Source organism: Toxotes jaculatrix, chromosome 16 (assembly GCF_017976425.1).
Source record: "Toxotes jaculatrix isolate fToxJac2 chromosome 16, fToxJac2.pri, whole genome shotgun sequence".
NCBI lineage: Eukaryota > Metazoa > Chordata > Actinopteri > Toxotidae > Toxotes > Toxotes jaculatrix.
This window is the reverse complement of record NC_054409.1, coordinates 6,309,064-6,332,792: the sequence shown is the minus strand read 5'-3', so window position 1 is coordinate 6,332,792 and position 23,729 is coordinate 6,309,064. Positions and strand designations below refer to the sequence as shown.

The window sequence follows — 23,729 nt, the reverse complement described above, 5'->3', positions numbered from 1 at the left end:
GTCATCCACCCATCAAATCATCATCACTCACTGTTTTTTTTTTTTCCTGGCTATTTACACATCACTCCCTTCCCCCACCCACCCGTATGGTTGCTATGGTCAGGCTGTAGATAAGCACTGCGAGGCCGTGGTCCACTCCTCTGTCCTCCGTCGTCTTTCTTCGCGCCTCTCTTCCTCTCCACGTACTCGGCGAGAGCGTCGTGCTGAAGCTGCCGTAGGTCGGGCCTTGACGTGGCGCTCTGAGGAGCCTCGCCCCCGATGCGACTCGCTGCAAGTTCAAACATCTTCCGCCGGTCTGCCACGCTGGTCTCTGACAGAGAGGGAGATCAGGGTCATGGCCTGTGGTTAGCCTCATCTAGACTCCAGATGTTTCTGATGTTCCATAATACTGACATTTGTATTACACAGGATAGAGGAGTATATTACCACAGCTGTTATCAGTCTGCTTTTCACAGTGTTTTCTTATTTACCTCCTCCGCGCCTGAAGAGGGCAGCAGTCTCAGCATCTGAAACCCCAACCTCGTTCATGTTCTCTGGCTCCGAGTATGAACGCTTCTTCTGGTCCGCTGTCAAACGCTTGCGGCCGCAGATCCGTATCAGAGCAGGAGGTCCAACTGGCGGGACGCTGGGGAGAGCTGGGGGGCTCGGGCCTCGCACCTCCGGGCTAACGATGTGCCGCTCCTTCGGGGTGTGAGGGGACGCGACCTGTGGAAGTGACTGCGGCACGATGACGATGCCCTGTGGTTTAGGCATGGTTTTTGGTCCTTTTTTCTCCAGGGAGTGATACTTGGCAGGGACGGGTGGAGGCTGATGGCTGCTGGAGGAGGACACGGGAGGAGGAGCTGAAGGTGGAGGGCTGACCGAGGAGCTGAGGTCTCTCCGTCTGAAGGAGGTGGACCGCAGGACCTTGGACTGGGCGTCTTTCAAAGTGTCCCTGTAAGATCTGATAAGAGACAAGTTTCCAGGATGCTGTCAGGATGGCTTAGAGAGACTCTGGACATTGACCTGTTTTAGGACAAAGTGGACAGCAACTGTGATCTAGAGAAGGACACTAACTTGTTGGATGTGTCCTGCATGGAGGCCAGCATCTCCTGTGTGGTCTGTCTCCGGGGGAGGTCTTTGCTGCTGTCACCCTCCTTGGGTTCACTGAGCTGGAAGCTGCTGCGACTCCTCTGCAGGGCTGAACTGGGATCAGCTGGGATCCTGAACACCACACAGAAATGTAACTGCCTTTTGATCGGGAGTTACTTCCAGCAAATGTGCCTCAGTTTGACTATAACCAAAAGTGGATATAAATCCAATATGGCCAATGGCTGGAACTGTGATGAATGCAGTTACAATGGCAAATACATTTTTTGGGGATTATACAGATCTGATGCAGTGTTTTTAGCTCTGACTGTAACAGTTATGTGCAGCTCTTCTACCTGTATCTCATGTGGTCGTTGCTGCCTCCTCTGTAGCTCAGAGTTCTTTGGGCTTTGGTCCCGTTGGTGCTTCTCTCCAGCATGCTCCTCAGGTTGTCTGCTCCACAGGTGGAGCTGCGACCTTTCTCAGTCGTCTGATTCAGAAAACACAGAACAGTGAAGCAGCACCACAAGGAGCTTTCAGACATTTTCAAATTCATGACTTAAGCTTTTTACTCATTCAAAAGACAGGTTTGGTTGGAGTTACCCGTAGATGGGTGGCTTTGTTGTGTGTGTTGGTTGTGCTGTGACTACGCTGCTTTCCCGCACGTTCCCGCCGCTCAAAACGACTGACTTTCTCCAAGACAGAGAGGCTGCGGGCAGGGCCCTGGCTGCCATCGGTAAAGCTACTGTTGCCATGGTTACTGTCAGAGCTGGCACATCGCTGGACCTCGGCGAGGGCAATCTCCAGACGAGTCAGTGGGTGCTCTCTGTCCTTGTCCCGGTCTCTGTGGTCCCAGTGCTGGTACTGCAGAGATGCTGAGTCACTGAGGTGACGGGGAGAAGTCTGGGAGGCGGGGGTGGGTGGAGCCTGAGGCTGAGGTTGAGCAGGTAAGTGGGCAGGTGGTATCTGGCCCTGGGCGGGCCTGGAGAACGCCACTGGGTCTGGATGAATGCTGATCTGGTCCACTGATCTGAAGGGAGGGAGGGAGGAGGAGAAAATGGAGAACAGACATCAATCTCATAATGCCGCGGTGACATGGACAAATATGATTCCAAGACGTAAAACCCACACACCACTCCATACCTGCTCCTGGTTTCCCTGTACTGGACAGGTGTGTATGGGTCCCTCCACTCGTGTGATGATGGGGCCCTGGGTCCAGGGGTCAACTGGATGTGTGGATTTTGGAAATCTTGGGTCTGTTCTTGGAACATTTGGCTGTGAGGTCCAGGGTTTTTATGAGCACTGGACTCGTGGAAGCGCTGACTGTGAGGTTCCTGGTGGTTTCGGGGCCTTTGGGCACCTGGCTGACCCTCTGATCGCCCTCCAGCACTTTTCAGTTGGGGTTTGTAGTGTCCAAGGTTGGACTCTTCCTGTTGAGGCCTGATGAAAGTCAAAGACTGAGTTAGAATTAAGGGTCAATAGGAACAATTGTTCATGCAATCTGGGTTTTCTCCCATGGTCAAGACATGCAGGTTAACCATCAACTCTAAATTGCCCATAGGTGGCCTGTTGCCCAATGTCAGCTGGGATTGGCTCCAGCCAGCTACTAACCTTTTACAACCACTTGGCAGTGAGTGATTAAGGTATTGAAATATCAGTATAAAAGATTTTTAAAAAATCAAATCATCACCTGTCTGCCTCGTGTGCTTGAGTCCTGAGCTGTGAAGAGGCAGATGTTGAATAAGAGGAGTGCGGGTATGGTGAAGAAGAAATGTTATTTTGGTGTCCGTTCTCTGTAGTTGATATCTTTCCGTCCTTTTGCCCCTCTGTTGCTCCTTCATCCCTCCCTCTGATTCCCTGCAGCCCCTGGTGCTGCTGTCGGCTGCTCTCCTTGGCGAGGGCGGGGTACACTGCGGAGGAGCCAGGCCCAGTGTTGGAGTTGGGCATCTGTGCATAGTGGGGCTCAAGTTGGGGGACGGGGTACACACTTGCGGGAAGAATGAGCCGACCGGACTGCGGGGTGGGGCCTGCAGGTCCAGAGGAGGGTTCAGGAGGAGGTGGAGGAGGCTGGGGAAAGCCTCCACCCTGCCGGGGCCTTGTGGTGGGGCTGCTCTCTGGACTCTTCTCTATCACTGTGTGGAGCTGACCCTCTGTGCTGTATGAGCCTTTAGCTGGAACCACAGCAGTGATGTTTATGATAGTAATACAGAGGTTTAATGATAAAACAGCTTGTACTGGCTGTCCTCTAACTAAAGGGTAACTAGATTATTTAAACTGGATCACATTTTTAATGACAGATCATTAATTCAATGGTATATTTGGATCCTATTCTGTTCTTAAACTGAGTGAACTCATGGAGGTAGAATTAACATTTACCTGAGGCCACAGAGCCACTGGAGTGATGCCAGGAACCTTTCTGCAGAGATCTGAGTAAAATACATTGGATTAGATCAAATTAGATTAGTTTGAATAACATTTCATTTCATACAAGTATTTAATATAAATGTACTCCATCATACTGTACCACATGCTTTTGAATCATGTTACCATAGTAATTGGACTCTTTCACTGGTAGTACCCTGTTGTGACAGACCCTACTCACCGTAGTGACCGGGCGTGTTCTAGACTGGACCAGGAGTTCGGTCTCTCGTGGTTCCTGATGGCTGCGTAGCTGTCGCTGCGTCTTGGTGGAGCCGGCGCCCCCTTCAGGCTCTCGTAGGAGCTGCGGCTGGCTGCCGGGCCCCATATTGGACCCACGCTGTGCCTGTTGGAAGCTGGCACACCACCGCTGCTGCTGCCGCTACTGCTGCTGCTGCTGCCACTGCTGCTGCCACGGTAACAGACCCCGCCCAGTGAACCTGGAACCAACAGCACAAAGAGAAACAGTGATGCCATCACATCACAATGATATTACCTGAAAGCCACTCCTGAAACAGAAACTTTACCTTGCAGATCTCGGCTCAGCCCGGGCCTCGCCCCTCCGCCGCCTCTGGAATCGCAGTTGCGCAGCAAAGCAGAGGAGGTGGAGCTTAGCTCATGCTCTTGAGACAGGACCTGCTGGGCGTCGTAAACTGTCCGGATGTAACGTATGTCAGCCTGCTGCATCTCTCCACTTCCTCCACCTCTCTGAGGGACGGTTTCTAGAGAATAAGAGCGTTCTGGGCTAAAGGAGGGGGTGGAGGCAAGGTACTCTGGGATACTGGAACTGGTGGAGAAGGAAGAATAGGCGGAGTCTCGTTTGCTGTGGAAGTGGTCGATGCTGTTGGAGGACCTGGAGCATGATGAGAGGTTTACTTTGAGATCATTACACTCTTGTAGTCATGGATTAGTTCGTTTAAAGAGCAATCACATTGACAGATTGTGAGCAACAATCTCAGTTAACTGAACCGATGTCAGCTGATACAGCAATGTAAAAGGCAGGCTGAGGTATTTATAGCTAGGACACAATAGGTTAGTCAAACTGTACTTGAATATGGTACTTTCAAAAGAACCACACACAAAAGGACAACACACAGTGACAAAGTGGCCTCTGCGTCATGTGTGGGGAGGATTTTCATAGTACACAATAAGGATCTTATGATCTTTGTTGCTGATGTTCAGGTCTGACTAGTGCAGTCGAACAGTAGACTTAGGGAAACCTTTGGTCAACAGGTCACTTCAAAACTAACTTCTAATACACTAATATCTGCTGAGGTGTATTTGCATGGACCTGGCAGAGGACAGCTGGTGGCAGGAGGAGTAGGCGGGGTGGGGTCCGCTGTGGGCGTGATGGCCAAGCGGGTGGTGGTGGTGCTGAGCTCCGGAGTGAAGCTGGGAGGGCTGGGGAGGGTCCAGGCTCTCCATGCTGCCCCTAGAGCTGTACTGGTCCGGACTCTTCCTCAGGTAGCTGCCGCCAGAGTCAAAACCTCCGGACAGATCGGTGGTTGAGGCACTGAGAGAGACGGAGACAGAGGCAATGACACCTGTGCTAACAACAGCATATGAACATGCTAAGGTTTAGCACATTTTTCTTATGCTGATTTCTGTGTATAAGAGATGATAATTAGGTGATTGGTTTATTACACGCTCTGAAGAAGGTTTAACAAGACGTGATTGCCAGAACATGTACAGCACGAGGTGTATGTCTGAGAGAAGCTTTGTGCGTCCTGACTGTTGGTTGTAAAGTTGGTGATTTGCTGCTGAATCAGTCGTTACCTCACTCTAGATAATTGACTGGAATGTAAATGTGTGTGTGTGTGTGTGTTTGCGTCTGTGTCTACGTCACAGTTTGACCCACCAAGTCTTTCATCCAAACACAATGCAATTACTGCTCTGGAAAAGAGGACAGTCTCTGTTGTCGGTTTCTGTCTGTAGGGTTTTTTTTTTTTTTGTGTGTCCGTAACTTTGTCTCAAACTTCTGTTTCAGTTTTTTTTTTAATCTCAGTCTGACTGAGGATTTCACTTCCACTATGACAGAGCTGCAAAAATTTGACTACAAAACTTTTATTCAAATCCCTACTTTACTAATAGGACACGACAGTCAGTGTGTGTGTGTGTGTGTGTGGGTGGGTGGTGGGACCGTTGCCATGGGAGACCTAGAGGTGAGGGGGAGGGGGCATCAGGAATGTCCTTCTCTACAGGCATCGATGTCAATGCCCCCGTCCACTCAACACACACACACACACACACACACACACACACACACACACACACACACACACACACACATCAGAGGCTTTTATTCGGCCTTCACTGCTGTTTAGAAGAATCAGTGATGTAACTTCCTCTGATGACCAACAGATCCACTTCACATAAAACACAAGAGTCCTCATTCTTGAGGTAACTTTAATCTATGCTGCAATTGCCTGTAAATGCATAATTTGCATTCAAACCACTGCATTTTGGATATCATCATACACTTAGGTAAAGAATAAAAAGCTTGAGATCACCAACTGAACTGATTTAGACACTTCACAATCACAACAGGCCGTGCAGAGGGTCAAAGGTCACATCCCTGAGCAGATAGACAGCAACAAAAAGCTGCTCATACTGATCCACCTCTGCACCTCTGTCAGCTAAACAAAGTCCTTCACCCAGTGACATGAACCACAGTTAGTGCTGGACAAACACTGTCCATAAATTCCTCAGGAAAACTATAAACTATGTAAACTACTCTGCATGTCATAGTCTGATCACAGATCATTTGCTTTTGCAGAACTGCCATTTTTCCATCATCTACATAAATTATACAACTTAAAGGACTGTTAAAAAAAAAAAAGTCAAATTCATATGATTTTAACCTGGGAGCTGAAATTCTGAAGCAGGACGTGTTTAATGTCGTTAGAGAAGACGGGTGTCTGTTAGTCAGACATAAGATAAGACATGAAACGTTATATGTCTGTTGACATGAACATGAAGTACAACCCTCTGAGAGGGTGACCCTGATGGTGGAAAGAGGCAAACCCAATAACCCAAGGCTTCAAAATATCCTCTCAGACAGACAGAGACAAGTTTATACCATTCTGATCCAGGACACTGTACAGCTTGTAACACTAAAACAACATTTAAACTACTAGTATGTTAGAAATAGAGAGTAATATAAGAATAGAAATCAATGTGTTTCTTATCTTCTGTTGTTACAGTTATTACCCCACTGTTACTGTCCTGTTATCTAAGACTACATGTGTCCACTGGTCCCACAGGGAAGAAATCAGGTTGAAAATTGCCTTGAATGGTGGACAATATACTGCACTATACTGTATGCGTAGTTATGCACATGATGTACGACTGATGAATGACTTTCCTCACTGACGTTCAGCTACATAAGAGCAACTTCACAGCCATAAACTGTAAACTTTTGAGCCAGAGGAGTCAACAAGTTCAGCTCGACAAGAAGTTAAACAGAGAGTTTGTTAGTGCTGACAGAGTGTGACAGTACGACAGAGTATCAGTACGCGGCAGGAATCCGTCAGGGCTGTTTTCGAGCGCTGACCTGGTGTGATAGCTGTGGTGCCAGGCGCTGCTCATTGTGTCCATCTCGTTCTGCTCCGACTCCTGCTGACCTTCACCGAGCTTTGTTGAATGCCACGAGTGAGGACGAGATGCTGGCTCACGGCGTCTGTCGGGGTCACAACACAAAAAGGGACAATTAGCGTATGAGCAGTGTTGGACTCATGGGTGTGTTTACAGTGCGGCAACAAATGTTACACCTTAAACGACACTAACGAACTATACTCTTCGAAGGGAGAAAAAAAAAAACACTTCACCACCTTTAGCTTAAAAATTGTAATGTTTGTTCTGAGGGTGGCAACAGGAGGAAATGTTTAAATGTAAAGAGTTTAGCCTCTGTACGTTGGGAGGGATTTAATGACACAAAGAGGAGTTACCTTTTGTGTTGACACAGAAATTATACATGTTTTTGAGACTGATTCTGAAATTTTATAGACTATATAAGTAAGAAAAAAAAATTATTGAAATATCAGGACTGTTTTTCTGCATCAGAATTAAAACACAGTGGAAGCTTTGAAACAACATTTAAACCACAATGTAAAGAGATGAAATTATTACAAAATATCATGGAAAGGTTAAATGTCTACTTTTGCTGCTAGGCAACCAGCAGAGATTAGAGCAAGTTACCGGACCCGGCTGAGAAATGGTTAAACCAAAGTGTCTTTTGGGCACTTCAGCTTTAAAGATACTGGATTTTGGATCTGGTCTTTATGTTAAGGTAAGCTAAGGTCTACTGAGTCCAGCTACAGATTTATTTAGTGTAACAAACAAAACAAATAGTACTTCCACTGAAGCACTGAAAAACAAATTTCGATCATTGTGACACTGTATTGCTCGTATTTACGTGCTGTTCCTTAAAATAAAGATGGCTGTTTAACAGAAAGCTGTGCAACATCCAGCACTCACACTGCATCATGCTTTCTGTGTTTCATACCACATTTGTCTCCTTTCATTCTACACAGATTTTCATTGACACATCCGTTAAATGCCTCAAACCGCTGCGAGGAAGCAAAGTTTATCATCAGAGCTGCAACCAGAAAACTGATTATTTCAACCTAATCACACACACACACACACAGCTGTATGATCTCATTCCACTGATCTGGGATCTGACTCAGCCTCTTCCTATCTCTGCCTCTCCCTTCCACTTCAAATCCCAAAAATGAAAAAAGTGAACTTCAAGAAAATTGAATATTACAAAAAAAAAAAAAGTGTAAAACATTTCCACACATGCAACAGTAATATTCATTCAGCCACGTTCTGGTGAAAACATACTGTGTGTCTGAATCAGAACATGTGTACTCATCCTGCAGAGACCAGAGAAACGTTGCTGCAGGTTGTGAGAAGGTTCTAATGACGTTTTAATACTTATTATTCAGATCCGACAAAATGTTCCCTTTCATCTTAAGGTAATCAGAAAGGGACTAATTAATGTACTAAGCAATCATTCCGAGTGTACTGGGCAGTACCGTGGCACTAAAAGTAAATCAGATCATTACTTGCTGTGACACCCCTTTGTCTTTAAAACGAGACCAGTTGCAGTTTTTCAAGGTACTTGACACTAAGGTGGTTCCAGCATCTTGGAGAACTTGCCACAGTTCTTCTTTGGATTCAGTCTGTCTCAGTGTCTTCTGACTGATGGTCTGGCCCCCCATAAAGCCCCGAACCCAGCATTATGGACCTGTGGGGGCGCCAGACCATCTGTGGCAGGACTATTTATTCTTCTTGTCTTTGAAAACTGATAGTGTGTTGTGGAGGTCCAGGGCACCCCATCTAAGGGAGCCTTGTCGACCCAAGCTCAAGCGCTATCCTCTTTCAAAGGTCTATTTACCTCTGATGTCTGAACGGGGGACATCATTATGCAGTCACAGTCATGTGAAAGGCTGACAGCCTACAGTGATATCTGAACTGTGCTCAGAAGTTTTTAATTCAGTTCTGACTTAGGCAAGGCAGGTATGAGTCTGCTGCCCTCCTGGGACTTGTGTGCTGCCGTTGTTGTGGTGTTTCAGACGGACTGACGGCCTGGACGATGTGATGACGACAGGACGTGTAACTGTATCGGCCTTTTAGGTCTTGAAAGCATTGTCACAGTGTTTGAGATACCAAATCATAAAGATTCTGAAAAGATGAATAGTTAAGATTAAGATTAGCATTACATATTGCTTTTAAGACCTGCTGTTGAGTGTTTAGTGGACAAGCTCTCATATTCATCTAATGTGCTGTTTACTTTTTTTGTATTTTCACATTTTCCTGCTTTCCTCTTGGTTATGACCTCTTCATTTTAGTGTTTTTGTTTTGCGGCGATAATCTTCATGACATCACCATCATTAATTACGAAACGTGTTATCTAACCACTTGTGATAACAGAGACGTCGCCTAGCACGGCAGCTGAAACAATCTTTCCTCGTCCTCGTCATATTTGACATGTTCTGCTGCACCGTATTTATCCTCACTGATAAACAGGAAAAGATTTTATCTGAGTAAGTAGGAGACAGAGACATGAAAGCCTGCATGTCTCTGAACCACAGGATCCTGGGTAATGACAGGACATGGCTGGAATACCTCAACGCGTTATCGTCGCTGTTGCACTTACACTGATATTCACCCTCTCCATTAGGTCTGAGCGGCTGGCTTGGGTATGGTGTGATTTGATACGGTTTATATTTCGATTCCAGGTCTAATCCTGAAACCTGGACCACATTAATACAGATAAAGACATAAAAACACGTCCTCTCGTATTCATTTCTCCATGTCAGAGTTACTAATTCGATGTCCACTTCACAGAAAGATACAAAGGTCAGGTCTGAATCACAGAACATCAAGAAATATCAAGTGAAAACTGTTATGTCCAATCTTACAAACACCTCACAATGATTCATTTTGCACATTCAGTTTGCAGTCCTGAAAACAAAAATCTCACCTGGTACAAATATACAGTTGCTATTCGAGTCCTGAATTTTCGGGTGTACAATTTGGAGTCGAGTCATTATCACAGCACCGCTCCAGCAATGATTATCACATTCGGTTTGATCAACACTGACAATCTTTGTGCTAAAAAGAAATATTAAAACGTGTAAACCAAGTCAATCATGTGTGTTTCTTTTTTCACTGGTGAATACATGCTCTCTTGACCTGAACAAACCTGACCTCTATTCCCTCAGTGTCTCTCAGCAGTCTGACTGAATAAGTGAAACATGTGACCTGTTTTTACCTGGAGGTGAACCTGAGGACTTTGGAGATGAGACCAGTCGCCAGGCCGTTGACGCTGGCCTCCGACGGCGACCGACACAACGCCCCGTCCGACCGGCCCAGCTCCGCTTTTTTCTGCTTCTTCCGGAGCTTCCTGCGGTAGAACACCTCCAGCAGCTCCATGGCTCGATCCAAAGTGCGCTTTACTCTAGTTTCTCCTCTGCCGCTCTCTGATCTGCTCTACTCTACTTTTTAAATCTGCTCTTAGAGAATGCTTGACTGTTCCATATCTACACTCTTTACTCTTCTGTCTTAAGAGCTGCTTGGTTTCTTCTAAAAAACTTCTACTTCTTTTCTAACTTCTTTTCCAATTTCTACTGAACTGTTCCCTTACAGGTTTTCCTTTATGTACGACTTCCAAACCTACTTGCCCAGCTACTCTGCCCTCTGCTCTACTGCATTCTACAAAACCACTTCACTCTGCAAAACTTCCAGTCGTCTTCTTCTGCCACACCTTTTTGAAGCTTTAACCTAAGAGCCTCTTTCCTCTACAACAAATCTTACACAAATTAAGACCCTCTCTTTAAGTCAAATGAGTCTCTAATGCTGCACTCCACCGTCTGTGGCATCTCCTTTGAAAATGATGAAACATACTCGGGTGCAACTGCTCTATTTTTTTCTGTTTTCTATGTTCATCTATAACAAACTACTGATTCCGTCTGTAGCACCTTCTGATCTTTGCTCCAGTTCCAGTCTGGGGCTGGCACGTCGGACTGAGTCGCACTGCGTTGGGCCCGGCCCCAAGCTCATTAAGCAAACGAAGCAATTAAATGTCATTAGGCCGCCGTACGATAAAAGCATGAAGTAAACATCCTTGGCACGGCTCGGTCTGGACGTTAGCTGTTGATGTGTGTGTGTGAGAGAGAGAGAGGGAGAGAGGAGGAGGGAGGAAAAACAGAGAGGCAGGAATGAGAAGAAAGAAAGGGAGGGAGGGAGGATGGAGAGTAGATAAGAGCTGTTAGGGGGAAGATACTGAGGAATGAAGCAACCAAAAGACTGATAGAGAGAGAAGATCGAAAGAAAGGAAATAGTAAGAGAGATAAAGGAAAGGGAGGATGAAAATGGGGTGAAGGATGAGAGTAAAGGGAAGGCCACAACTTTGCTGTTTAACAGACCTGAAGTAAAAATAAAATGGAGAATAACTTGAGGAAAGGGTGAGAGGTAAAGAAGATGCAATAACAAGTGCAAAGGTGAGAGCGGAAGGGAGGAGCAGCAGGGCGGTGAGGAGGACGAGGGTGGAGGAGGAGGAAGAGGGAGGACAGATAAACAGAGAGAGAGAGAGAGAGACAGCGAGTTGTTGAAAAGAGTGGATTACTGAGCTCAGCGCAACCAAAATGGATATTGAAGCCGTGGGGAGAAAGACATCTCATGATGCAGCATGTGGCTCCACAGGGAACAATGAACTCACTATTATTGGCTCTTCGATTATCACTGTGAGACAGACAAGAGTCCAAACACGTAGAGACGTATCAGCAAAGACTAAGAATGATGGATCAGTATTGACCAACTTTTGATACATGACTTATTACGTGTTTAAAAAGTTATTAGGGAGTTATTAGTTATTAATTAGTAATTTTGTCAACAAAAACTATGATGAAAAATAACAGTTGGCAGTGTTTTTAGCCATGCTGCCATGGCTCTGTGGAGGGCGCTGTCAGTCGGTGGGTCCGCCCCCTTTGGTCTGCACTGAAATATCTCAACAGCTGCTGGATGCATTGGCACGATGCTATAGATATCCGAGGTCCCTTGTGGATAAACTTCACTGCCTTTTCCTTAGCACCACCACCACCAGGTCCAGGTTACATTTTAACACATTAATGTTAGCATCTCGCTCCGTGAAAACCCAGCCAGGATCACCACGTGCCCTCAAATACCCATGAACAACTTGAGCCCTCCTCAGAGACGTTTGGTAATTTCTTGAAGAATCCTGGAACTCATTCCAGGACTAAATGCATCCTCAAGAACCAATGTGATAACAAGCATAATTCCTGGCGCTGCAGTGGCCGGATTCCTGGGAATAATATGTCATGGGAATATCATCAGATGTATCTGAGATCACAGATAAAACAGATGATGGGACAGTGTGTGTGGAAATCCTCTCACTTTGTAACGTCCAAACCAGGTGTTAAGGCTACGCTGACCCCACACAGGTGTATGTGTTTCCTGATCAGGTGAACATGCATTGTAGTTGTAGCAGAAGTTAGCACTGAAGCTATTTTCCTGACCAACCTTGGCTGGATGTAGTGAGCCCTGTCCTCGTGGTGGGGTTGCCAGGTTTGAGCTCTGCCTTAACTCTACTGTTAGCAAAAGCAGCTGAGAGACGAAGCACTCAGTCCTCTAAATGTGTTATTCTAAAAAAAAGAAATGTGCATTATATGTCATTTTGAATCTGCATCTGGATCCAAATCCATCCATTAAATGGAAAAATAATCAGAGCTGATAAAATTTTTTATGAACTATTAAGAAAAAGTTTTGTGAAACTGTTTGTACTGACACAGTCTGACTCAAGCTGTCTTTACTGCCCACTCTGTGTGTGTGTGTGTGAGTGTGTGTGTGCACACGCAGGGTGTGTCTCTTTGAATAGAGACCTTATCTGTTGCCGTGGGAAACTGTTCCTCCAGCCCATAAAACAATAATCTCTCTGATCTACCACAAAAACGAAGCGAGAGGTAGGCAAGAGTGTTGATCCAGAGGACACACTTTAACTCTTTGTGTGTGTGTGTGTGTGTGTATGCATGTACATGGACACTTTAAGCCACCTCAAGGGCTCTGGGAAGCTCTTTATGGACTGCTGGAACATCCTCATGGACCTTTGGAGCCTCCAAAAGGAACCCCAGAAACTCTTCAATGCCCTATGAACCTGATAGTATGTCTCTGTTTAAACTGTGTAACAGGACATGTCATTCAATCACATTACAGCTAACTGTAACAACAACGCTGATTCTACACTCTCTGTTACTAGTTAACTTACTAAAGAACCCTTTGCAAACCCTTCTCAAGGTCTCGTGGTACCTACTTAGAACACCTGGAGTCTGTCAAGGACACAACAAAACTTCTTCCTTGCCCCTGGAACCATTTCTATGCCCTTGGGAACCTAATCAGCAACGTTTGAAACTTTCTCAAGGACCCCTCCAAACTCATCAAGGACTTAGGCAAACACAAACTGGACTATAACCATGGACAGAGAAATCGAGCTCTCTGATTGGCTGCCTGGTGTCTGCGTGAAAATATTCTTATATTTATTTCTATAAACTTTAATTAATCAGAAAAAGCATCACTGAGATTAAAAATCTGGTCAACAGTTTGACCACAGCTCAAGGTGTATCAAACTACTGGTAACCATAGCAACATTACTGATGCGTCAGGCAAAAACTAAGCCTGAGCCCCGCCCACCGTCAAAAGTCAAAGCACAGGATTGGATGCTGTTACGATTCCCACATTGACTGACAGGTCTGTTAATACAGGGACAAACTCTAGACTGCACTTGTTGTCTGTCTTTGGACTGTGTGTGTGTGTCTGTGTGCATCTGTGTGTACTTATGTTTTCTATGAGGGAGTTTGTTTGTATAAAACTGCACTGTGTGTGTGTGTGTTTGTGCAATTATGCGATGATGTCGTTTTAGAAAAATGTGGTGATTCAACTAAAGAAACATCTGAGGAGGAAAGAGGAGAGAAGAGAAGAGGAGAGGAAAGGCGACAAGGAGAGGAGGAGTAAGGAAAAGAAGGGAAAGAAAGGATGACAAGGAAGGGAAAGATGTGAGGAGAGGAGAAGGAGAGGAAAGAAGGGAAAAGGGGAAGGAAAAGGATAGGAGTGAAAGAGGGGTGAGAAGAGGAAAGAGGGAGAAGGAGTGGGGTAAGACAGAAGAAAAGGAAAGGAAAGAAGGAGTCAGAGGAAGGCTCTGTGGGTGTTTAGAAATCAGCCTGTCTGTCCTCCTCAGATTAACACCCAGCCTCATGGGGGACGCAAGCACCCAGCCTTCCCCCCTCCCATCCTCTACTCCCTCTATCCACTCCTGTCTTCTCCATGTTATCTGATAACCGCCCATGGCCCAGGGGATTGTGGGAGAAGGGAGCCATTTCGCCTGTTTATGTGACCAACGGCAGAGTGCGTTCTAACGTCTCGCTGACTCCAGGAGTTCTCCCACAAACATGTTGCTCAGCAGCACTTCAGCAGACTTCAGACACCTAGCTAAGAACTAACTTCAAACTTGCAGGAAGCTTGCTGTAACTGTTTGGTCACCCTTCCAAAATAAAAGCGCTGCATATAATCCTGAAGATGCGAGCTCTGCAGCGGAGATTCTGGAACAAGGTAAAGAGCTGAGTCCAGGCTCCAGCTCTGACACTCCGATGATAACAGTGGACAACAGGACAGGACAGGGCTTTGTCTGCAGTCACACGAGCACCCTCCTGAGGCTGGGATGTTTATTACACACGCACACACGCACACACAAACACACACACACTGAGTATTTCCAGGAGCTGACCTCCATATTAGGATGAAACTGGCTGTAGCAGAGTGTCAGTATTTATAGACTGTTTGTCTGTACGGACCTGAGTTTATACACATAACACTGTGTGTGTGTGTGTGTGTGTGTGTGTGTGTGTGTGTGTGTGTGTGTGTGTGTGTGTGTGTGTGTGTGTGTGTGTGTGTATGTGTGTGTGTGTGTGTGTCTGTGTCTGTGTCTGTGTGAGAGAGAGAGAGGGAAAGTGAGAGTGAGAGGGATAGAAAGGAGGCTTGAGTGTTGACAACAAAACTGAGGATGTGCAAATGTTGTAGCAAGGTCTCATATGCTGACACACAAAACCATAACATATAACTTACACACATCTCTTGTACCTTCTCATCACACTGAATTAGACAACGGTTCGACTGTGATATAGAGGACCAGTGCAGTTCCAGTGCACTGCAGACTGAAATCCCAGAAATACAAAACACAGAAAAATCAACCCTGTTTTCTAAGGATTTTGTTCATATACAGCTACATGTTGAAGGAACTATAATGCTGACGAGATTACATTTTTCACATCAACTCAATGTGGAAATGTTAATAACAAATCCCTCTGCAAACTGTTCACTGCCAGTGTTTTCCATTTGTTTTCAAAGACCATCCATCTGTGGCAACTAAAACATGATGATCCTTTCCACGGTTCTGTTAAAATGACTCAAAGCGCTTGGTTAAATCTGCTCTAATCCATATTTTGACATCAACAACGGATCAAATTACTCTGTGTTTGAAATGAAGCCGTGGAAACTTATCACCTGATCCTGTAGTTCTCGCCTCTAAACAGCTTTGTAGTGTCTTTCAGCTCATGGTTTTGGTTTTACGAGGCACAACCTCACTGTTTCCCTTCGCTCTCTCCACCCTCATTGACTTGTTTTCAGCAGCAGTAGGAAGCTGTTTATTGTGAAAAGCATAGATGCATGACTCCAAATGATAATACTACTCTGTCTACCGGATGTGCAAATAGATATTAGAGGACTGCAAGTTTGCATCTGGTTTCATCTGCGCTAAAGTGGCCAAAGAAAATCCCTAACACAGGTGTGGGGTTAGGAAAAGATGGTGTCTTTGGTTAAATATTGACAAAATCAACACTTGACGAAGCAGGAGACGCGATGTGCTGACGTTTGCAGTATTTATTCTAATCCACTATCACTGAGTGTGGACCCTCAGGGAGGTGTTTCTAATATTTTGTCCACCCATTTATATCATTCCGGGCAGACAAAATATTAGAAACACCAACTACATCCTCCAAAATGATCACACAGTTAAATCAACAAGTCCTGTGACAAGTGTCAGCTGCAGAAACCTTAGATTAAAAGAAGACACAAGAAAATATTGTGAGGTGGTTGATCTGAGATTGAACCTTAGTCACAAACACACGACAGGACACTGTGAAACATCCTCTGACCGTAACACACACACACACAAAGGAAGCCCAGGCAGGACATCCTAACACCAGGGGTGATGACCTCCTCAGCTGACAGCAGTAAACCTGTCACAGATTTGACATCACTTCCTCCGACCATCCAACACGTTCAGAATCGTATCAGAACTGGAAGGAACCTTCATCACAGACAGGAAGTCCCTGTCAGGGACGCTGCGGCTGAAACGGAAACTCATGCACACCACAACGATATCCAAAGACTGACAGTCCTGCTGTGCCTAGTTACTGTTGCTAAGGGGAGAGGTTTATGGTTCAGGCAGCTGATAGAGGTTCTCGGCACTCGCCTACCTGTTCTTGATGCGTAGTTGGACTCCTCCTGCTGAACATGGTCTGCTGTGGTGGGACGGCGATGGCGCTGGTTGTTGTGGTGGTGGTGGTGAAGAAGAAAGAGGAGGTGGAGAAGGAGGAGGAAGAGCAGGGAGCGAGGGAGGTGATGTCCCAAATTCCTTGGTGTATCCTGAATCAAACTCCCTGAGGACAGAGACAGAAAATGTTATTTTGATGAGAAATCCTTCCTGGTTGTACATAATCTTTTATACCCTGAATTAAATTTTAATAAATGTGCTAATAACATAAATTCCCAGATAAAAGCCAGTGAATCATATTCATCACTCTGCAGCTCTGTGTTACTCTCTTTAACACACATACTGTCACATTTTTAATCACTAATTATTTCACTTACTTCAACTTTGATGTTTTTCTAATCCCTGTTAAACTGCTGTCAATGAAACATTAAAACACTAACACTTCCTCCACATTTCACAATAAAAGCCTACCACGGAAGGGAGGGATCATGACTTATGACCCGCCATGAGGCTTTTACTGTTAAATATTTTCAGGAAGTGCTGGGTTTTGTCCATGGCAGCGTAACAGATGGATTTTCAGCATTTAACTTGCTGCTTTCACAACACTGCTCTTGTTCTAATCTTTCTCGTAAATAAACCAAATCATCCAGACCTGATTTTCTGGCCCAGAGCAGATCGGCTAATCTACAGCCACCACACCTACAGAATCACCACACGGCTGCCAAAATAAACCAGGCGTGATGCGTTTAGGTCCAACCAGTTCAAACAGGACCATCTGCATGTCTGGTCTCTGTTTCTATAACATTGCATTCACATTTAAGTCATTTATGAAATTCTGTTCACCACAGTGGGCCTACAGAGCGTGCTCAGTAAGCTGCAGTTCAAAGGTCAACTGTGGTAGAATCAACAGTGAGGGAGGTCAAAGTTTAGAGGTCAGAGGATCCTGGAAGTGGAAATACTCCTGTGTGTTCTTTGATTAGCTGCACAAAGGAAGAAGAAAATGACTTTCTGTTTAAATCTCTCTGTCGCACACACACACACCAGCATTTTACTCCTGACTGTAGCAACGACTCTAACCACTCTGGCTCTGGATTCCTCTGTAAACACACGTCCTGTATTTCTGCTTTTTTATCTCTACATTCACATACAATCTCCTCCACGTGAGCTGGTTCGCTGGCTCGCTGGCGTAGTAACATAAAATTGCCTCTGCTGGCCAGATCACAAATCTGATTGCAATCGTTCTTGATTTTCCCCGCATCGCAATCAAATCTGGGTCAAGTCAAACCACCACAGTGTCTTGTTGAATGTGTGGAGATGAATGTATGAACTGTTAAATGTATGAACTGTTACAGACATACATTTAACTGTGGAGATGAATGTATGAACTGTTAAATGTATGAACTGTTACAGACATACATTTAACTGATGTGACATATATTTTAGTATTTTAATGAATGTTTCTGTCTTTATAGATTGTGGACTGATGTCCATAGATATCATGGTGGTTAATTATGCATCAGGTCTGTGAGGTGCACACTGCACATTACTGTAGCTCAACGATTGAGGAAAAGGATGAAGTCACAGTTAAAAACAAACTTTTAATATCAGAATTTATACAGTGTATGACAATAAATCCCTTTGTCATCAGATAACAAACGCCTCAGTCTGTGATTAAAGTAAGAGCAGTGTCCTCCCTCCACCACGCAGAGCAATTTAAACCTACAATCCTTTTAAAGACGGAGATGAATGAAGGACACAATACACAACTTCTAAAAACACACACACTCACACAAACACACCCAGACTTATATTATGAACTGAGGACATTCCACTGCTGTGTATTCACAACAGATTCATACAGCAGACATCTATGTACAACACACACGGACACACACACACACAGGCGCACAGATAAAAGACCATTAAAGTGAAACCTGTCGAGCTGGTCAGAGGAATGTGTGACAGCCACAACACCCTGAAATCACCAGAACAGGAGGGACCGTGTTGTCACATACCATTTTTCCGTTTCATCACACACACATGCACACACACACACACACACACCACACACATAGAACTCACCTGAATGCAACAGTTTTCAGGTACATACACTGACATGCAGAGTTGAACAGTAGCATTCAGTCAGAGGAGGAAAGTATGAATTAAACGCCTTCTGACCTTCAACTGAACCTCATGCCGTTTGTCAAAACTTTGTTCAAACTCACAGAACTGGCAGGGTTAGAAAATCCCTGAAATCATTTGTACATCTAAGCCAACTATGCTTTAGATAGGGATAAAACATTCTATCAGAAGTACAATGTCATTTTACATAACAATAGCAAATTATATCGTGACACAGTAAATCTTCTGAAAGGTAAATCGATAGCCTACCAAATAAATAAATACAAAAATGATTAAATAAACAAAAAAGCCTTTCAGTTTCAAGTTTTTAACCACATCTTTCGATCTTCACCAACGGATTCAGCTGCTCAGTTGTCATAGAGACGGCTCTACTGTACTGATTTGAGTCACATGATAACATGTGGTTGACTTTAACCGCTGTCACTGTTCAGAGATGGTCTCTGGTGCAAACGTTCTCCTTAATCTTTCTCCGACTATCCGCTGACTCCTGGTGTTTGATCTCTGATCCCCTCTCAGCGGGTGCTGTGATTCCTTTTGGTCTTGTGTTCATTCAGGGTTTCAAGTATTGAACAAGCCCTTGTTCACTTTCCCTTGGGAGGGTCCACATTAAGTGCCCCCTCATCTTTCTACTATTGGCTGTCCAGTACAGGCATAAAATGCCTCAAAAAATAATAAAAAGAGATGAATTTCAGGATCATTTACACTCACAGTTATTCCCAGGAGAGTTAACCTGAACCTGAACACATTGCTGTATTTACACAGATGTTGTACAGAGTAAAGAATTTTCAAGATATTGTCACTGAAAATAAGACTGAATTTAGCTGAACTGTCCAATATAAACTTTGTTTTCTGACCCAGATGAGTCCTCACTCAAAGTCACTGTGTGAACGGATCTCAGTCCTTGTGTAATGTCTTAAACACAAGGACACACACACACACAGATGCACACAGAGAGCAGTTGCCTGGGAAACAGCATTGTGGCGGTCTGTCCCCGTAATGACTTCTTCCTCTTCTTTTTTTGAGCAGAGAAACTCAAACATTCATTCAGCTCGATTACGTCAACCGACGACAAAAGAGCTTGAAAACACAGAGTCACTGGAGATGAATGGAGGAAGACAAAGGGTGGGGGTGTAGGGTGGGGGGGGCACCTACAGAGAACCACACAACTGTGATTAAAACTCTCAAGAAGGCAAAGTGTTCAAACTCCTCTTGGCCCTCAATCGTCACTAAGTACATTTCCATTCTTAACCCACCTGATTTCATTTAAATGTTTTATTTTTTTCATAAAAAAAAAAAATAATTGAAAATAAATAATAACAAATAACAGCATAAACACTGGTTTATGTTTATGCAGTAAGGTTCAACAATAACCCTTCACTCCAAATGATAGAAACTTTTACATGGAAACATACTGATGATAACCTGCAGTTACAGTGAGCAGAGTGAGCTTTGGTCCTCAGATCAACAGCATCATAACCAAAATCTAAGGAAGTCAAAGGTCAAAGGTCAAAGCACCACTACAACAGCTAGAGCATCGCCTACCTGTTCGTACAGACAGGTACAGATCCCGTACAGATCCCAGTTATAACACCTAACAATCCTCATCTCACACGCACACGCTGTGACAAACTGCTGGTATGCTGCATGACCTCCTAACACACACACACACATACAGAGTGACACAGCATTTTGACGTCATGACTCATCTCCTGCTCTCAGCTGTTTAACTCTCATTCAATGTTATAAAAGCAGAGTTGATAAAGACAGCTGTTCTGTAGCACTCTCACAATTTTTGCTCAAAACAACCAGTAGAAACCACAATACAGGAATAAACCAACATGGATTAATACCAGTAAAACAGAAATTAGACATAAAATCCCAGATGGACAGTACAGCTTAGCGATTTCAAACAGCAGTGATTTGCCAAGTGTGAGCTCCACAGACAAGTATTTCCAGAGTCAGGCTCAGCTTATTCATTTAATGTTGGCAAGCTACATTATTGCAAATGGTTTTCCTGGTTTGTTCTAGGTCCCTTTGTTCAACTGAAAATCAGTCTATATTATTACAATTCTTATTTTATAATACTAGAGTTGTGACAGTGCATCCTCTCCCCTGTTGTTAACACACCACAGCTCTCTAAGAGACTAAGAGACACAAAACACATTTTAATCAAATCAGATCAACGTACTTAAATAATTAGAGAGGTAAAAATATAACAAGTTGGAAATAAAAGTTGTGACTTACAACTGTAGTCTGATCTTTATCAGAGCAGAAGGACTGAATGAGGAGGGACAGGTGTTGTTTTCCGTGGTCAGTTTTGCATTCTGCCTGAGTCACACAAACAAAACAAAACAAAGCATGTGCAAATACTGAGACCACTGAAGAGCGGGCGGACATGAGAGCTGAACCTGCTCTGCAAAATACTGACTGACTGCACAGTGTGTCCACAGTGAAGACACACACTGACGTTAAACAGTAGGAATGATATTTTGATGATGGACGTTTCTGGAACTGACTGAATGTAAATGAAACGCAAGACACTAAAAAAAAGTCTATTTGTGGACAGTGTTTTATAGGCATGCTAACATTTCTAATTAGCATTTCACACAAAGGACAGAAGAGATGAATGGGAAGAACATTACTCTTGAGTAATGACTCAGCACAACCAGTAATTTCAGCTGTCAAACTTAAATTGTCCTGCTCCTGATTCTTGATTGTTTCCTTTGAGGATTCAGCGCCCATCGATACAAACTAGGCTTGAGTGTGTTGGTTCACCGCTTAAAGGTGATATCATGAGTTTTGCAAGAAATGTACAACTGATCCTACGTCACAGGATAAGTGTAAACTATGATTTACTAATGGAGCCTAAAGTCATAATATAAGAAAACAAAAAACATGCTGAGGCTACAAGTCATATAACGACAAGAATGAAGACATAACTTTGAAAGACAGAGCGTTATAATGAAGACATTCTGACATGTCAGAGGTGTAAACAGTGTAATGAATGATGGCTGAATTCCATTTGACTGCGGAGCAGTTTCAGTCCTGGTATTGTTCGTGCTGGCTCAGTGTCACGCTGTCAGGCCTCACTGGGGCACTTCAGTGGAACAGAGCCATTGTTAATGTGTTCAGTAACGCCTAATGTTTTTCTTACTATGACAAGTCCAAATGTCTGCTGAGAAAAATGGATCTACTGTAAGAATGAAATCGTAACTTTACAACAGCAGTATTAAATGGAAAAATCTCATCATGTTACGACTTTTCTCATGACTTTAAAGATACAGTTTTATCTAAATGACTCACAAACAAACAGCAGCCTACAAGGCCCTCAGTGCCCTTGTTAGTTTTTAAAGCTAATGACTCATTATACAGTCCAGCTTAAAAAAAACAAACAACAAGAGGAGATTATCATAATTTATTCACCTCATGACCTCTACCAACAACACAAACTTTATATTTTCAGCTCTGCTGCTAGTAAGGCTATAACTGCATTATCAGTTTGTTTGTTCTGTCCAACATTTACATATTGTGGATGTAACGAACACTGCACTTTGAACAGCAGGTGCCTCATGTATGTGTAACAGAACACCGGTGTGGTGCAGACTACGGCTTAAACCAGCTGCAAGATGGAAGGCAAGGAGTAATACAGGTAATGAACACACACACACACACACACACAATAAGGAAGTTCATTAATAAAAAACCTTTCAGCAGTCAGTTGGGCTTCCTCTGTCATGTAAACTGCATCTGAGAGCAAAAATTTGAACTGCATTTGATCTGACGACAGGCTGTTTCCTGTGATGTCACATCAGATAATCTGTCTGGACTTTAAAGCAATAGATCAACACTTCTTCACTTTCCTTCTTCACAAAGGAAAAACCCTTCTTCACTTTCTTTGGTGGCATGGGATGAGGTGATCAATATCAGCCTTGTGTGTGTGTGTGTGAAGAAACAGTTAGCTCAAACAAATAGCTCCAAATCAAACTAATATACAGTCTCATTGGTTTAATGTATATGACACAAACAGCAGCGTTATCCATCCGCCCAGTACGTCTGTGCAGAGGCTCAACTTGTTTCCCGGCAACCTCGCTGTGATGACAAGACTCTGGAAAGTCACTGCAACCCATCTGTCGTCTGCCAAGAAATAGTTACAACTAACTCCCCCACGAAAACCCACAACTGTCCAGATCTGGAAGCCACTTATGGAGCAGACAGGCTGTCAAACTCTGCAGTGAACTACTGATGAAGGTATGAAGATTGCTAGAAGACATTTTTCCCCCCTTTCACCCGCAATTTCACATAATGTTTGTTATGTACAGTGATTTATAATCCAGACCATAGGTGTTAGGTCAGTGACACATCCTTAAAGTGCCATGTCTCAACTTTGAGTGGGTTTGTGTCAATATAGGAAGAACTGTGTGCACCTGGATATAACACTTTCAACGCAAAAGGCTCAGAGTTTAAAATTAATTGGACATTTGGCTACTAAATGTTTCTTGAGTAGTTGTGTGTGATTTAAACACTAGTTCACATGTGGCTCAGAGATGACTGAGAGTTCCCATTTAAGCTGAGCTGTCTGTCAACATGAGGAGTAAAGAGGTGCCCATACAAGTGTAGGAGATAAAAAAAAATCTATCGGAGATCAAAGGTAGTTGGTTATGCTCTGAAAAAGCAGGTGCAGACAGGAAGATCAGAAAATAGCAAACAAGCTGGTAGAAGAGCACTAGTCTTTGCATGGTAAAGCAAAACCTCTTTATGTCTGCACAGCAAGTCAAGAATGCACTCCAGAATGTAGATGTGCATGTTTCCTTATCAATGATCAACAAAACAATTCCTGACAAAAACCTCAGAGGATTCAGCACAAGATGCAGACAGCTCAAAAACAGAAAGGCAACAAAAACATGCAAAGAGAAACCCGGAGAGAAAAAAATCAACCTCTGTCAAAATGATGGAAAGATTAAAGTGAGGAGGAAAAAAGAAACAGCTCATCTGTCAAACATTGAGCTGGTTCTGTATGACTGCGAGTGGAACT

At 44.1% G+C, this 23,729-nt stretch overlaps 1 protein-coding gene across 4 annotated transcripts in view; it reads right to left on the bottom strand.

Annotated features, from left to right (window-relative positions):
- Nucleotides 1-23,729, bottom strand: part of shroom3 (shroom family member 3) — a 47,716-nt gene that overhangs the window by 12,816 nt on the left and 11,171 nt on the right. For 2 of the 4 annotated variants that reach the window (XM_041059605.1, XM_041059607.1), the window contains 13 exons: nucleotides 16,539-16,721; nucleotides 7,040-7,165; nucleotides 4,778-4,999; nucleotides 4,014-4,339; nucleotides 3,671-3,926; nucleotides 3,444-3,494; nucleotides 2,759-3,244; nucleotides 2,212-2,508; nucleotides 1,672-2,098; nucleotides 1,425-1,558; nucleotides 1,057-1,203; nucleotides 471-943; nucleotides 83-310 (listed from right to left, as the gene is read on the bottom strand). In XM_041059605.1, coding sequence (XP_040915539.1) covers nucleotides 83-310; nucleotides 471-943; nucleotides 1,057-1,203; nucleotides 1,425-1,558; nucleotides 1,672-2,098; nucleotides 2,212-2,508; nucleotides 2,759-3,244; nucleotides 3,444-3,494; nucleotides 3,671-3,926; nucleotides 4,014-4,339; nucleotides 4,778-4,999; nucleotides 7,040-7,165; nucleotides 16,539-16,721 — 3,356 coding nt within the window. Of the gene's footprint in view, nucleotides 1-82; nucleotides 311-470; nucleotides 944-1,056; nucleotides 1,204-1,424; nucleotides 1,559-1,671; nucleotides 2,099-2,211; nucleotides 2,509-2,758; nucleotides 3,245-3,443; nucleotides 3,495-3,670; nucleotides 3,927-4,013; nucleotides 4,340-4,777; nucleotides 5,000-7,039; nucleotides 7,166-10,267; nucleotides 10,981-16,538; nucleotides 16,722-23,729 lie in introns of those variants that run through there. The other 2 variants (XM_041059606.1, XM_041059608.1) reach the window with 2 other exon arrangements.